General features: G+C 52.3%; 1 protein-coding gene across 1 annotated transcript; it reads left to right on the top strand.

Moving 5' to 3' along the window:
• Positions 1–3,971: 3,971 nt before the first annotated feature.
• Positions 3,972–15,308, top strand: LOC138359035 (uncharacterized transmembrane protein DDB_G0289901-like). Its single transcript, XM_069317726.1, has 4 exons — positions 3,972–3,985; positions 4,480–5,594; positions 5,626–7,054; positions 13,874–15,308. The coding sequence occupies exons 1-4, from the start codon at positions 3,972–3,974 to the stop codon at positions 15,306–15,308; spliced, it is 3,993 nt and encodes a 1,330-aa protein (XP_069173827.1).
• Positions 15,309–16,266: the final 958 nt, after the last annotated feature.

Below are 16,266 nucleotides of genomic sequence, written 5' to 3'. Positions count from 1 at the left end.
GGGAATTGAACGCCGACGTGTATGAAGCAAGAATCTTCAAAGGATATAATGTCAATTTCATCAAAGGATATATACTATGTTAACTTGTCAATTTTTATAATGCTATAAGTCAGAACGAATGTCATTATGAGTAATCTAGTCATCTTCATACTTGGTCGACAGTAAAGTTATTTAACAGTTAATGTCTAAGCTTGTGAACTCTACCTACGAAATGCCGACCTTGGTAAGCTTAGTTGTGTATGGAGGAAATGTTGAAGTGTATATGAGGAGACCATCCTCGCACTCATTGCAATCTCCTACGTAGCCCATAGTTCACATCTACACTTCAAGAAATAATTTACAAACAAATTATTTGCTCTTGTCTGACAGGACTCGCCCATCAAGCAAATTCACTCAACTCTTTTTCTCAGACATTCACTTATCACTGATCTTCCAACTTTTCAATAAACATAAACTTAATTATAGAAAATACAACTTAAGAACAAGTAACGTATATCATTTCGTGGCAAGTCTACAGGATAGTATAAAACAACTAGTCAACAGGGGTATGTCCAGCTGGATATTTGGAATTATGAATATCACAAAGAGATGCCTTACTGACAGGCATCATGGGTCATATTGAAGTCAGATGTGTGACCTGTGTTTGTGTTGTGAGTTAATGTGTGATTGTCTCCGGGTGTGTTGCTGGAGACTGTTGAGGATGTGCTGACTTCTATAACTTCATGCTATGATTAGTTTATATTAGTTCTCCTTCAATTGGCTTTTCATCCTAATTCTGTGATACAAATTGCGCCAATATCTGTCTCGCTGTAGTAGTAAACTGCTGCTTTGTTTTCCCAAATATATCGCCTTTCAAATTGTTATAAATGTTCCTCAGTTTATGTTCAAAATGTAAACTGTTTATATTGGTGTGAACCTGTTTAGTCCAGTCATTATTGTGACCAGTTGTATAAGTTGTTGAAGATACAGTTTATGTTTGTGGTTCTTCCTGGATTATATCCGGATTGTATACAATGTGTTTGTGAACCAGAATATTAAACTGCCCACTAAACTGTCTACACCAACAAGGTATAACAAACTAAAGGAACAACTGGAACACTAAAGGAACAAATGGTACACTAACGGAACAAATGGAACACTTAACGTAACAAATAGATTACTAACGAAATAAATAGATTACTAACGAAAGAAATAGATTACTAACGAAAGAAATGGAACACTAACGGAACAACTGGAACACTAACGAACAACTGGAACACTAACGGAACAACTGGAACACTAACGGAACAACTGGAACACTAACGGAACAAATGGAACACTAACGGAACAAATGGAACACTAACGAAACAAATGGAACACTAACGAAACAAATGGAACACTAACGAAACAAATGGAACACTAACGAAACAAATGGAACACTAACGAAACAAATGAAACACTAACGGAACAAATGGAAGGCACTAGTGAGCCTACAGTAACATACAGGGAAAGAAATGGCACTCCAAATTGTTCAATATTCAGTGATACAGTGATACAGTGATATCAATGTATCACTGGTACCCATATATTTTTTTTATACAATGGCCCCCCATAAGAGGCTGTTGCCTAAGTTGCAGAAGCAGGCTAGAGTAACAGGTAAGTTGCTCTAGTGGATAAGGGAATAACTTAACAACAGAAAATTGAGTGTTATTGTGTGGAGTGAGACCTCAGGATGGCATGATGTCACAATCAGAGTCCAACAGGATTCTGTATTCGAGCCTATCCTGTTTATGATATACGTAAACGATCTCCCAAAGTAAACGATCTCCCAAAGGTAGACTCACTTGGCTCAATGTTTCAAGACGATGCTAAAATTATGAGAAGGAATAAGACAGAGATGAACGACAAGAGGCTACAAGATGATCTGGAGAAACTGAAGGAGTCGTCCAACAACTAGCTTCTTGAGATTAACTCAAACAAGTGTAAAATAATGAAAATAAGTGCAGGAACCAGGAACCAGACACAAGGTACCGATTAGGAGATGGACTCTTTCAGGAACCAGGAAGAGAGAAGGATCTGCATTGAGGCTTGATATCACGCCGGACCTGTCCCCTGAAGTCCACATCGAAAGGGTAACATCAGCGGCGTGTGCCAGGTTGGTAAATATAAGAACTGCCTTCAGAAACTTGTGTAAGGAATCATTCAGGACCTTGTATACCACATATGTCAGACCAGTTTTGGAATATGCGGCCCCAGTGTGGAGTCCATATCTAGTCAAACACAAAACTGAGCTAGGAAAAGTTTAGAGGCACGCCACATAGCTATATATCCTCGAGTTGAAGGGTATGAGCTACGAGGAAAGACTACTGGGACTACGACACAAAAAGACATGATTAGTTAGGGAAGACATTATCACTTACAAAATATTCATAGGAATTGACAGGGTAGATAAAGACCAACGTTGTACGAAAATGAGCTACAGAGACGTTGGAAATTTTTCAGTGTCAGAGTAGTTAACAATTCTTAGTGCATTCTATTTGTTGTGGTGGAGGCAGACTACATAAGTCCAGGGTGACTGTGTGGCCATGATGGCCAGGGTGACTGTGGCCATGATGGCCAGGGTGACTGTGGCCATGATGGCCAGGGTGACTGTGGCCATGATGGCCAGGGTGACTGTGTGGCCATGATGGCCAGGGTGACTGTGTGGCCATGATGGCCAGGGTGACTGTGTGGCCATGATGGCCAGGGGTGACTGTGTGGCCATGATGGCCAGGGTGACTGTGTGGCCATGATGGCCAGGGTGACTGTGTGGCCATGATGGCCAGGGTGACTGTGTGGCCATGATGGCCAGGGTGACTGTGGCCATGATGGCCAGGGTGACTGTGGCCATGATGACCGTGGCCATGATGACCAGGGTGACTGTGGCCAGGGTGACTGTGTGGCCATGATGGCCAGGGTGACTGTGGCCATGATGGCCAGGGTGACTGTGGCCATGATGGCCAGGGTGACTGTGGCCATGATGGCCAGGGTGACTGTGGCCAGGGTGACTGTGTGGCCATGATGGCCAGGGTGACTGTGGCCATGATGGCCAGGGTGACTGTGGCCATGATGGCCAGGGTGACTGTGGCCATGATGGCCAGGGTGACTGTGGCCAGGGTGACTGTGTGGCCATGATGGCCAGGGTGACTGTGTGGCCATGATGGCCAGGGTGACTGTGGCCATGATGGCCAGGGTGACTGTGTGGCCAGGGTGACTGTGGCCATGATGGCCAGGGTGACTGTGGCCATGATGGCAGGGTGACTGTGGCCATGATGGCCAGGGTGACTGTGTGGCCATGATGGCCAGGGTGACTGTGTGGCCATGATGGCCAGGGTGACTGTGTGGCCATGATGGCCAGGGTGACTGTGTGGCCATGATGGCCAGGGTGACTGTGTGGCCATGATGGCCAGGGTGACTGTGGCCATGATGGCCAGGGTGACTGTGGCCATGATGACCGTGGCCATGATGACCGTGGCCATGATGACCAGGGTGACTGTGTGGCCATGATGGCCAGGGTGACTGTGGCCATGATGGCCAGGGTGACTGTGGCCATGATGGCCAGGGTGACTGTGGCCAGGGTGACTGTGTGGCCATGATGGCCAGGGTGACTGTGGCCATGATGGCCAGGGTGACTGTGGCCATGATGGCCAGGGTGACTGTGGCCAGGGTGACTGTGTGGCCATGATGGCCAGGGTGACTGTGTGGCCATGATGGCCAGGGTGACTGTGTGGCCATGATGGCCAGGGTGACTGTGTGGCCATGATGGCCAGGGTGACTGTGTGGCCATGATGGCCAGGGTGACTGTGGCCATGATGGCCAGGGTGACTGTGTGGCCAGGGTGACTGTGGCCATGATGGCCAGGGTGACTGTGGCCATGATGGCCAGGGTGACTGTGGCCATGATGGCCAGGGTGACTGTGGCCATGATGGCCAGAGTACGTCACTCCGGCCGTCATGGCCACAGAGAGGCACTCTAATTTCCTCAGAACAAAGATTTTGTCATCACAGGCAGGAAATCACAACCGATGGAAGACTGCTCAAACCCGGCACACATTCCATTGATGGGAAGCCCCTTCCTCTCTCTCTCTCTCTCTCTCTCTCTCTCTCTCTCTCTCTCTCTCTCTCTCTCTCTCTCTCTCTCTCTCTCTCTCTCTCTCTCTCTCTCTCTCTCGTTATTCTTATCCAGACTTAGGCGGCACTTTTTATATATAAAAATGAAGAGAGATGAAGGAAGAGGAGAGTAGAAAGAGGAAGAGGAAAAGGAGGAGGATTAGATAATGAAAAATATGAGGGGAAAGGGAAGGAATAGGGCGAGAAGAGGTAGGAGTGAGTTGGAGAGTGAGGGGAGAGGTGTGGAGATCCTCCAGTATATCTGGGAAGAATGAGTAAGGTGGAGCAGCAGCACCACTACCAGATACACACAGCACCACCAACATCAGCATTAGGAAATTATCTGTTGAAGCAGCAGCAGCATCAGTGGCAGCATCAGCAGTGGCAGCGTCAGCAGTGGCAGCGTCAGTGGCAATGTCAGCAGTGGCAGCGTCAGCAGTGGCAGCGTCAGTGGCAATGTCAGCAGTGGCAGCGTCAGCAGTGGCAGCGTCAGCAGTGGCAGCATCAGTGGCAACGTCAGCAGTGGCAACGTCAGTAGTGGCAACGTCAGCAGTGGCAACGTCAGCAGTGGCAACGTCAGCAGTGGCAGCATCAGCAGTGGCAGCATCAGCAGTGGCAGCATCAGCAGTGGCAGCATCAGCAGTGGCAGCATCAGCAGTGGCAGCATCAGCAGTGGCAGCATCAGCAGTGGCACCGTCAGCAGTGGCAACGTCAGCAGTGGCAGCGTCAGCAGTGGCAGCGTCAGCAGTGGCAGCGTCAGCAGTGGCAGCGTCAGCAGTGGCAGCATCAGCAGTGGCAGCATCAGCAGTGGCAGCATCAGCAGTGGCAGCATCAGCAGTGGCAGTATCAGCAGTGGCAGCGTCAGCAGTGGCAGCATCAGCAGTGGCAACGTCAGCAGTGGCAACGTCAGCAGTGGCAACGTCAGCAGTGGCAACGTCAGCAGTGGCAACGTCAGCAGTGGCAGCATCAGCAGTGGCAGCATCAGCAGTGGCAGCGTCAGCAGTGGCAGCGTCAGCAGTGGCAGCGTCAGCAGTGGCAGCATCAGCAGTGGCAACGTCAGCAGTGGCAGCATCAGCAGTGGCAACGTCAGCAGTGGCAACGTCAGCAGTGGCAGCATCAGCAGTGGCAGCATCAGCAGTGGCAGCGTCAGCAGTGGCAGCATCAGCAGTGGCAACGTCAGCAGTGGCAACGTCAGCAGTGGCAACGTCAGCAGTGGCAACGTCAGCAGTGGCAACGTCAGCAGTGGCAGCATCAGCAGTGGCAACGTCAGCAGTGGCAGCATCAGCAGTGGCAGCATCAGCAGTGGCAGTATCAGCAGTGGCAGCGTCAGCAGTGGCAGCATCAGCAGTGGCAACGTCAGCAGTGGCAACGTCAGCAGTGGCAACGTCAGCAGTGGCAGCGTCAGCAGTGGCAACGTCAGCAGTGGCAACGTCAGCAGTGGCAGCGTCAGCAGTGGCAGCATCAGCAGTGGCAACGTCAGCAGTGGCAACGTCAGCAGTTGGCAGCATCAGCAGTGGCAACGTCAGCAGTGGCAGCATCAGCAGTGGCAGCATCAGCAGTGGCAGCATCAGCAGTGGCAGCATCAGCAGTGGCAGCGTCAGCAGTGGCAGCGTCAGCAGTGGCAACGTCAGCAGTGGCAGCATCAGCAGTGGCAGCATCAGCAGTGGCAGCATCAGCAGTGGCAGCATCAGCAGTGGCAGCGTCAGCAGTGGCAACGTCAGCAGTGGCAGCGTCAGCAGTGGCAGCGTCAGCAGTGGCAGCGTCAGCAGTGGCAGCATCAGCAGTGGCAACATCAGCAGTAGCAGCATCAGCAGTGGCAACGTCAGCAGTGGCAGCATCAGCAGTGGCAACGTCAGCAGTGGCAGCATCAGCAGTGGCAACGTCAGCAGTGGCAGCGTCAGCAGTGGCAACGTCAGCAGTGGCAACGTCAGCAGTGGCAACGTCAGCAGTGGCAGCATCAGCAGTGGCAGCATCAGCAGTGGCAGCATCAGCAGTGGCAGCATCAGCAGTGGCAACGTCAGCAGTGGCAGCATCAGCAGTGGCAACGTCAGCAGTGGCAGCATCAGCAGTGGCAACGTCAGCAGTGGCAGCATCAGCAGTGGCAGCGTCAGCAGTGGCAGCATCAGTGGCAACGTCAGCAGTGGCAGCATCAGCAGTGGCAGCATCAGCAGTGGCAACGTCAGCAGTGGCAGCATCAGCAGTGGCAGCGTCAGCAGTGGCAGCATCAGTGGCAACGTCAGCAGTGGCAGCATCAGCAGTGGCAGCATCAGCAGTGGCAACGTCAGCAGTGGCAGCATCAGCAGTGGCAGCGTCAGCAGTGGCAGTGGCAGCGTCAGCAGTGGCAGCATCAGCAGTGGCAGCATCAGCAGTGGCAGCATCAGCAGTGGCAACGTCAGCAGTGGCAGCATCAGCAGTGGCAACATCAGCAGTGGCAGCATCAGCAGTGGCAACATCAGCAGTGGCAACGTCAGCAGTGGCAGTATCAGCAGTGGCAACGTCAGCAGTGGCAGCATCAGCAGTGGCAACGTCAGCAGTGGCAGCGTCAGCAGTGGCAGCGTCAGCAGTGGCAGCGTCAGCAGTGGCAGCGTCAGCAGTGGCAGCATCAGCAGTGGCAACGTCAGCAGTGGCAGCATCAGCAGTGGCAGCATCAGTGGCAACGTCAGCAGTGGCAGCATCAGCAGTGGCAACGTCAGCAGTGGCAGCATCAGCAGTGGCAGCGTCAGCAGTGGCAACGTCAGCAGTGGCAACGTCAGCAGTGGCAACGTCAGCAGTGGCAGCATCAGCAGTGGCAGCGTCAGCAGTGGCAGCGTCAGCAGTGGCAGCGTCAGCAGTGGCAGCATCAGCAGTGGCAACGTCAGTGGCAGCATCAGCAGTGGCAACGTCAGCAGTGGCAGCATCAGCAGTGGCAGCATGGAGGCCTTGGTGTGGTGGGCGCGTTGCTATAGTTTGCAAGAAGGCGCTGTTTGTATGGTGGTCCGGGGTGGTGCGGAGACCGTCCTCCCAGCCCCAGCCCTCGCCCGCGGGGGGACCGTCCTCCCAGCCCCAGCCCTCGCCCGCGGGGGACCGTCCTCCCAGCCCCAGCCCTCGCCCGCGGGGGACCGTCCTCCCAGCCTCGGCCCTCGCCCGCGGGGGACCGTCCTCCCAGCCTCGGCCCTCGCCCGCGGAGGACCGTCCTCCCAGCCTCGGCCCTCGCCCGCGGGGGACCGTCCTCCCAGCCTCGGCCCTCGCCCGCGGGGGACCGTCCTCCCAGCCTCGGCCCTCGCCCGCGGGGGACCGTCCTCCCAGCCTCGGCCCTCACCCGCGGAGGACCGTCCTCCCAGCCTCGGCCCTCGCCCGCGGGGGACCGTCCTCCCAGCCTCGGCCCTCGCCCGCGGGGGACCGTCCTCCCAGCCTCGGCCCTCGCCCGCGGGGGACCGTCCTCCCAGCCTCGGCCCTCGCCCGCGGGGGACCGTCCTCCCAGCCTCGGCCCTCGCCCGCGGGGGACCGTCCTCCCAGCCTCGGCCCTCGCCCGCGGGGGACCGTCCTCCCAGCCTCGGCCCTCGCCCGCGGGGGACCGTCCTCCCAGCCTCGGCCCTCGCCCGCGGAGGACCGTCCTCCCAGGACATGTAATATATTTTATTAATAAATGACTTAAAGGCCATGGGTGTTTTGTACTCCATTCCTTGCCACTGACAACCTATAACCAACCTACAACCACACAGCAGCAGCAACAACAGCACAACCAACATGTGTAGCGTCAACGTCAGCTGTAGAAACATAAACAGCAGCAACATCAGCTGCAGCTGCATTAGCATCAGTAGCCGTAACTTATATCACAACAACATCAGCAACACTGGCAGCAGCAGCACCGGGACCAGCAACAGCTGCCGCAGGACAAGCAGCACCAGTAGCAGCAGCAGCACCACCACCAGGAACAGCAGCAGGACCAGCACCACGAACAGCAGTAGCAGCACCAGGAACAGCAATAGCAGCACCAGGAACAGCAGCAGCAGCACAGGAACAGCAATAGCAGCACCAGGAACAGCAATAGCAGCACCAGGAACAGCAGCAGCAGCACCAGCAGCAGTAGCAGCAGCAGCACCAGGAACAGCAGCAGCAGCACCAGGAACAGCAGCAGCAGCAGGACCAGCAGCAGGACCAGCACCAGTAGCAGCAGCAGCAGGAAGACCAGCAGCAGCAGCAGGAGGACCAGCAGCAGCAGCAGCAGCAGGACCAGCAGCAGCAGCAGGACCAGCAGCAGCAGCAGGACCAGCAGCAGCAGCAGGAAGACCAGCAGCAGCAGCAGGAGGACCAGCAGCAGCAGCAGCAGCAGGACCAGCAGCAGCAGCAGGACCAGCAGCAGCAGCAGGAAGACCAGCAGCAGCAGCAGGAGGACCAGCAGCAGCAGCAGCAGGACCAGCAGCAGCAGCAGGAGGACCAGCAGCAGCAGCAGGAAGACCAGCAGCAGCAGCAGGAGGACCAGCAGCAGCAGCAGGAGGACCAGCAGCAGCAGCAGGACCAGCAGCAGCAGCAGGAAGACCAGCAGCAGCAGGACCAGCACCAGTAGCAGCAGCAGCAGGAAGACCAGCAGCAGCAGCAGGAGGACCAGCAGCAGCAGCAGCAGGACCAGCAGCAGCAGCAGGAGGACCAGCAGCAGCAGCAGGAGGACCAGCAGCAGCAGCAGGAAGACCAGCAGCAGCAGCAGGAGGACAGCAGCAGCAGCAGGAGGACCAGCAGCAGCAGCAGGACCAGCAGCAGCAGCAGGAAGACCAGCAGCAGCAGGACCAGCCGCAGCAGCAGGAAGACCAGCAGCAGCAGCAGGAGGACCAGCAGCAGCAGCAGCAGGACCAGCAGCAGCAACAGGAAGACCAGCAGCAGGAGGACCAGCAGCAGGAGGACCAGCAGCAGGAGGAGGTAATGAACTGCCAGGTGAATATTCCCGACGTCCTCTCGGGCTACTCATTTCAGGCAGCATTATTGAATATTTGATCAAGGAAGTTTGTGATCCAGAGAGAGATTAATGTTTAACGACCAGCAGAGAGGCAGGCAGGCAAGCAGGCAGTAAGGCAGGCAGGCAGGCAGGCAGGCAGGCAGGCAGGTAGTGTGGCAGGCAGGCAGGCAGGCAGACTGGCAGGCAGGCAGGAAGGCATGCAAGCAGGCAGGCAGGTAGTGTGGCAGGCAGGCAGGCAGGTATTGTGGCAGGCAGGTAGTGTGGCAGGCAGGTAGTGTGGCAGGCAGGCAGGAAGGCAGGCAAGCAGGCAGGCAAGCAGGCAGGCAGGTAGTGTGGCAGGCAGGCAGGCAGGTATTGTGGCAGGCAGGTAGTGTGGCAGGCAGGTAGTGTGGCAGGCAGGCAGGAAGGCAGGCAGGCAGGCAGGCAGGCAGGCAGGCAGGCAGTGTGGCAGGCAGTGAGGCAGGCAGGCAGGCAGGCAGGCAGGCAGTGTGGCAGGCAGTAAGGCAGGCAGGCAGGCAGTGTGGCAGGCAGTAAGGCAGGCAGGCAGTAAGGCTGGCAGGCAGGCAGTAAGGCAGGCAGGCAGGCAGGCAGTAAGGCTGGCAGGCAGGTAGTAAGGCAGGCAGGCAGGCAGGTAGTAAGGCAAGGCAGGGAGGAAGTAGGCATGATGGAAGATTGGCCGGTAGGTAGGAAAGTAGGCAGACAGGTATAAAGACAGCCAACAACTAACCAGGTAGGCCCACAGGCCGGCAACTAACCAGGTAGGCCCACAGGCCGGCAACTAACCAGGTAGGCCCACAGGCCGGCAACTAACCAGGTAGGCCCACAGGCCGGCAACTAACCAGGTAGGCCCACAGGCCGGCAACTAACCAGGTAGGCCCACACGCCGGCAACTAACCAGGCAGGCCCACAGGCCGGCAACTAACCAGGTAGGCCCCACAGGCCGGCAACTAACCAGGTAGGCCCACAGGCCGGCAACTAACCAGGTAGGCCCACACGCCGGCAACTAACCAGGTAGGCCCACAGGCCGGCAACTAACCAGGTAGGCCCACAGGCCGGCAACTAACCAGGTAGGCCCACACGCCGGCAACTAACCAGGCAGGCCTTCAGGCCGGCAGATAAGTAGGCAGGCCCACAGGCCGGCAGATAAACCGGTAGGTAAAAATGCAAGTAGGCAGGCTGAGAGTAATGGATGGAATGGGAATAATGGATGAATGAATAGAGTTGGAGGAATGACCAATAGGGATGCAATATGCGTCTCTGAGGAAGTCTCGTAAGATTGGAGAACTTTGCTAATGACTCACTAGGAATTCGTACTGTATTATGAACACTCTCCAACACTTCCATTATAACCTCAGAACATAAAATTCTCAATTTTCCTCTCATGAATTTAATTACTCTCCGCACCTTTACATATAACTCAGAAAGATTTTCACTTTCCTGTTGACAGCTGTGATGGATGTCTCAACATCTGGGAGACAAAATCATCCTGCGTGTCTGCTCCTTCCTGTCCAATACAAGTTGAGACGTTTATAGGAGTTTACGGCAGCAATACGATGCCAGAGTTCTTTGATGACTGATTTTCTCACTGTATTAATATTCTAACTCTGGGCTTCTAGATTCCCATAGGATGCCAAAACTGCATGCTATGGTCAGAATGTCTATTGGGTACGAGTAAGTGTGGTCATTGACAGACTACCAGGTGACCCGTAATGATAGCACAACCTCTCTTTTTTCTGTTGGTTATCAGTTCTGTCCTCGTGTATCTGGATTCAAAATATCCATTTCGGTCACTCAGGCTGGTTCCTTCCTGGCTCTGATAATTGGTGTTTGGTCTCGGACTGTCCTCTTCCGGTACATCGCTCTGTATCGTGTATCTCCTCTTCCTTCTCGTTCTTCATCTGATCAACAGCTGCATCAGCCTCATCCAGCGTGGAGCGGTACAAGTGCTCCAAGAGTGCTCGTAGGGGGCAGTAGAACCTTTTTCTCTTATCTCATTTTTTTTACCATTAGAAAGTCTATTTGTTTAACTACATGTTGAGTTTATTTTGGCCAAATAGGCAATTCTCAGCATTTGTTTATAAATTTTAAATCGCCGACGGGCGGAAAAAATTGACAATTTTGGGAGAGTTGCCGACTCGTTTTGTTTTCTCTTGCTACGAAAACATAATATAACTGGTATATAATTCATATTCATATGAATTATATACCAGTTGTTGGAAAGTATTTACAGTTATATATTGAAAAGTATATACCAAGCTATATACTTGAAAGTATATACAGATTTATATGTTAATAAGTATGCACAAGTATATATTGGAAAGTATATTCAAAGTTATAAAATGAAAGTATATATACAGAGTCTTAAATGATAAGTATATACCGAGTAATATATTGCAAATATATACAAAGTTATATATTGAAAGTATATTCAGAGTGATAAATAACAAGTCTATACACAGTTCTATCATAAAAATGATATTGTTCTGGATTTCTGACACTATATATGGGTGAAAGTCTCGGGCCTCAACACTCCAGCTTGGAGCCTTCACTCTCCCATATCCATTAGTTTTAATCCGATTTCGATGACATTTTCACACAGTACACAAACAACACGGCGTTACGTACGCTACAGAAAACACTGTAAAGACTATTATTTTTAAACGTGTTATAAATTTTTACCAATTAAATTAAACTTAATATGTTTTTTGTATTATTAAGAAATAGGTAATAAATTATTTTTATACTGGAATCATTTCTATATACATAAAAATGATTCCAGTGATTCCAAACAAATGACTTTTCAACGTATTTTCTTAAAAATTCTTCGAATCAAATCAGGTAAATAAAAACTAAATTAAAAAAAATCTGTTTCGTAGATGGATTTAAACAGTTCGTCTAGCAAGCAAACTAATGCTAGAATAGGTATATAAATCTTAGAACAACTTAGGAGTAAATTTTTTGTTGAGGCCCAAGTCGTCTCTTAGGCCCGGTCAGAATAGATCAAGCCTTTCCGCAACAATTTACGGAACCTGTGCATCTTCCCTCAATCACTGCGGGTTTATATACATCATGAACAAATCCACAAGGGCCGTTGTTCATTTGATGTATCACGCTATTGTGATTTGTGTGTGTTTTTGGGCACATATATTCAGGAGTTTAGGAGCTCCCAAGGCCAACCAGGTAGTTTATTACAGTATCTCGTGAACTGTTAATGTTGGTCGACAAAGCCGCCTTCATTGACGGACGATGTTCAGAGAATGTTATGTTTTGTACTACGATACTGTCCAATAGTCCGGGGAGTGCCACAATACTGTCCAATAGTCCGGGGAGTGCCACAATACTGTCCAATAGTCCAGGGAGTGCCACAATACTGTCCAATAGTCCAGGGAGTGCCACAATACTGTCCAATAGTCCAGGGAGTGCCACAATACTGTCCAATAGTCCAGGGAGTGCCACAATACTGTATAATAGTCCAGGGAGTGCCACAATACTGTATAATAGTCCAGGGAGTGCCACAGTTCTGTATAATAGTCCAGGGAGTGCCACAGTTCTGTATAATAGTCCAGGGAGTGCCACAGTTCTGTATAATAGTCCAGGGAGTGCCACAGTTCTGTATAATAGTCCAGGGAGTGCCACAGTTCTGTATAATAGTCCAGGGAGTGCCACAGTTCTGTATAATAGTCCAGGGAGTGCCACAATACTGTATAATAGTCCAGGGAGTGCCACAAACTGTATAATACTAGTTATGTTCATCATCCTCTTTATGATAGGTGTTGTGGGAACTGACCTGTGAGATTTATATTTATTTAATTTATATGAATTTATATAGAATTTATATTTACGTTAATTTATATATTTCGATAGCAATTTGTATGATGTTAAGTGGACTGTATTTCTGCAATACTTCTCACAAATCGATCCTTACACATTAGGGGGGTTTATATTAAATTTTTATATATGCAGCCAATCAAACTACAGTATTAAACTACATATATTAGTATATAAATTGGAGGTGCCTTATCTTATTGTACAGCAGACTTAGTCCACCAGGTATAACTAGGATGTAGACACCAAATTATCCTCGTGCGAGGCTAGCTTCCATCACACAAGTAACTGATGTACCAAGATTAATTCTTGCTTCCTCTTCTTGTTCCTGTCAAAGGGTACTAGCTGTAAAGCTGGAATCCTAACATTTGACAGCTATATCAGAGGAAACACTGTATATTATTAGATAAGGACCAAGGCTTAATTACCTGGAGTTGAGTCGATCATTCATGTTCTAACCGGTATTAATCATACCTACCTAACATTACTGGCCAATAATGACTTAGATAAGACTTTGGAAAGACACTTCCATTGTGGTTGTTGACAGCGTGTTGATGATGGTAGAACACTTTGATCTCCATAACACTTCGTCCAAGAGAATTATAGGAGCGAAACTTGCTCCAACGACTCTGATCTAACAAACAATGGCTGACCTCTCTCACTCTTATCACTGACGCCTTGGCTCTCCTTGTCCAATGTCAGTAAGTGATAGAAGGGTCACATTTACTTTATTTTGATACTGATAATTAGTTAATTCAAATGAGATGTTTTTATGATGTAATAAGTCCAAAGACTAATGTATTTAAGAATAATTCCCAACAAATAGCTGGTGAATTTATAGTACTACGTGGCAATGATATCCCGTTTTCTATTGACGGAAAATTCCACTACAAGCTACATTTTCTATGGGTAACTTGTGTATACAACACAGCAGCAATATTATCTGCAAATTGCATGTATTACTATTAAATGGTGTCGGGTTTTCCGACAGTGTAAACCGTCTCCTGGCGGCGCCTGCCCGGGTGCGACGCCGGGAGACACAACGCTCACAGCGACGCCGGGAGACGCAACGCTCACAGCGACGCCGGGAGACGCAACGCTCACAGCGACGCCGGGAGACGCAACGCTCACAGCGACGCCGGGAGACGCAACGCTCACAGCGACGCCGGGAGACGCAACGCTCACAGCGACGCCGGGAGACGCAACGCTCACAGCGACGCCGGGAGACGCAACGCTCACAGCGACGCCGGGAGACGCAACGCTCACAGCGACGCCGGGAGACGCAACGCTCACAGCGACGCCGGGAGACGCAACGCTCACAGCGACGCCGGGAGACGCAACGCTCACAGCGACGCCGGGAGACGCAACGCTCACAGCGACGCCGGGAGACGCAACGCTCACAGCGACGCCGGGAGACGCAACGCTCACAGCGACGCCGGGAGACGCAACGCTCACAGCGACGCCGGGAGACGCAACGCTCACAGCGACGCCGGGAGACGCAAACGCTCACAGCGACGCCGGGAGACGCAACGCTCACAGCGACGACCGGGAGACGCAACGCTCACAGCGACGCCGGGAGAACGCAACGCTCACAGCGACGCCGGGAGGACGCAACGCTCCACAGCGACTGCCGGGAGACGCAACGCTCACAAGCGACGCCGGGAGACGCAACGCTCACAGCGACTGCCGGGAGACGCAACGCTCACAGCGACGCCGGGAGACGCAACGCTCACAGCGACGCCGGGAGACGCAACGCTCCACAGCGACGCCGGGAGACGCAACGCTCACAGCGACGCCGGGAGACGCAACGCTCACAGCGGACGCCGGGAGGACGCAACGCTCACAGCGACGCCGGGAGACGCAACGCTCTCAGCGACGCCGGGAGACGCAACGCTCTCAGCGACGCCGGGAGACGCAACCGCTCTCAGCGACGCCGGGAGACGCAACGCTCTCAGCGACGCCGGGAGACGCAACGCTCACAGCGACGCCGGGAGACGCAACGCTCACAGCGACGCCGGGAGACGCAACGCTCACAGCGACGCCGGGAGACGCAACGCTCACAGCGACGCCGGGAGACGCAACGCTCACAGCGACGCCGGGAGACGCAACGCTCAACAGCGACGCCGGGAGACGCAACGCTCACAGCGACGCCGGGAGACGCAACGCTCACAGCGACGCCGGGAGACGCAACGCTCACAGCGACGCCGGGAGACGCAACGCTCACAGCGACGCCGGGAGACGCAACGCTCACAGCGACGCCGGGAGACGCAACGCTCACAGCGACGCCGGGAGGACGCAACGCTCACAGCGACGCCGGGAGACGCAACGCTCACAGCGACGCCGGGAGACGCAACGCTCACAGCGACGCCGGGAGACGCAACGCTCACAGCGACGCATTAGTGTTCATAATGTGTGTGAAGGCGTGAAGGTGGTCCAGATGCTGCCTGAACAGTCGTCATGGTGGCTCACGTCTTGTGGCAAATATGTCTGCTTTTTGTTTTAAGTTTATTTTCATGTTCGATGCTGTGCCGGGGCCACATGTTAGTGTATTGGCTGTGGTGGGGTGGTAGTTATAGTGGTGGTGATGGTGGTGATGATGGTGATGGTGGTGGTCTTGGTGGTGGTGATGGCAGTCTTGGTGGTGATGATGGTGATGGCGGAATATATAGACCAATAACTCTACGTATTGCCTCGGTTCATATATATAATGCCAGTTTGCTTTAGTCTTGGACTAAATTGCGGCGTTAACTAGCATTTGTGTCCGGGTTTTGTAGCTAGGGAACATTCCTTAGCGACAGCTGGCTGTTGATTGTTGAATTAGTGTGCTTGATATGTAGTACTTATGTCCATCTTGTTATTGTCGTGGCTTTTGTCTATTAGTGCGTTGGTGCTGGTCAGGCCATCTCTGGTCATAGTGTGTAGAAAACATGTGACCGTTGATAGATCCTTAGATTCAGGTCGTCTTAGTGACCTGACCAGTGGAGAACATTTAATATTTTGTCCTGTATATCTTGGCTATCGTGAGATTATCTTGAGATAGTTTCGAGGCTTAGCGTCCCCGCGGCCCGGTCCTCGACCAGGCCTCTTTTTTGGTACACACCCCCCAGGAAGCAGCCCGTAGCAGCTGTCTAACTCCCAGGTACCTATTTATTGCTAGGTGAACAGGTGGTGGATGCTTTAGTATTATGCTTGGGGCGAGTTGTCCTGCTGTAGGGTGATGTGTCGTCCAGGGAGTCTATGGGATATTTAGTGGGGTGTGCGCAGACACGATGTTTCTGTACTCTTCAGAGGTCATCCTGCGAAGTTGCAGGTCCCTATACTCACCATTTTCATCTTTCCATTACTCAGGTATAGGTTAATATTTATCTCATCTGTTTATAAGAT

The sequence above is a fragment of the Procambarus clarkii genome, chromosome 88 (genome assembly GCF_040958095.1).
Source record: "Procambarus clarkii isolate CNS0578487 chromosome 88, FALCON_Pclarkii_2.0, whole genome shotgun sequence".
Lineage (NCBI taxonomy): Eukaryota > Metazoa > Arthropoda > Malacostraca > Decapoda > Cambaridae > Procambarus > Procambarus clarkii.
This window is presented reverse-complemented; position numbering and strand designations above follow the sequence as displayed.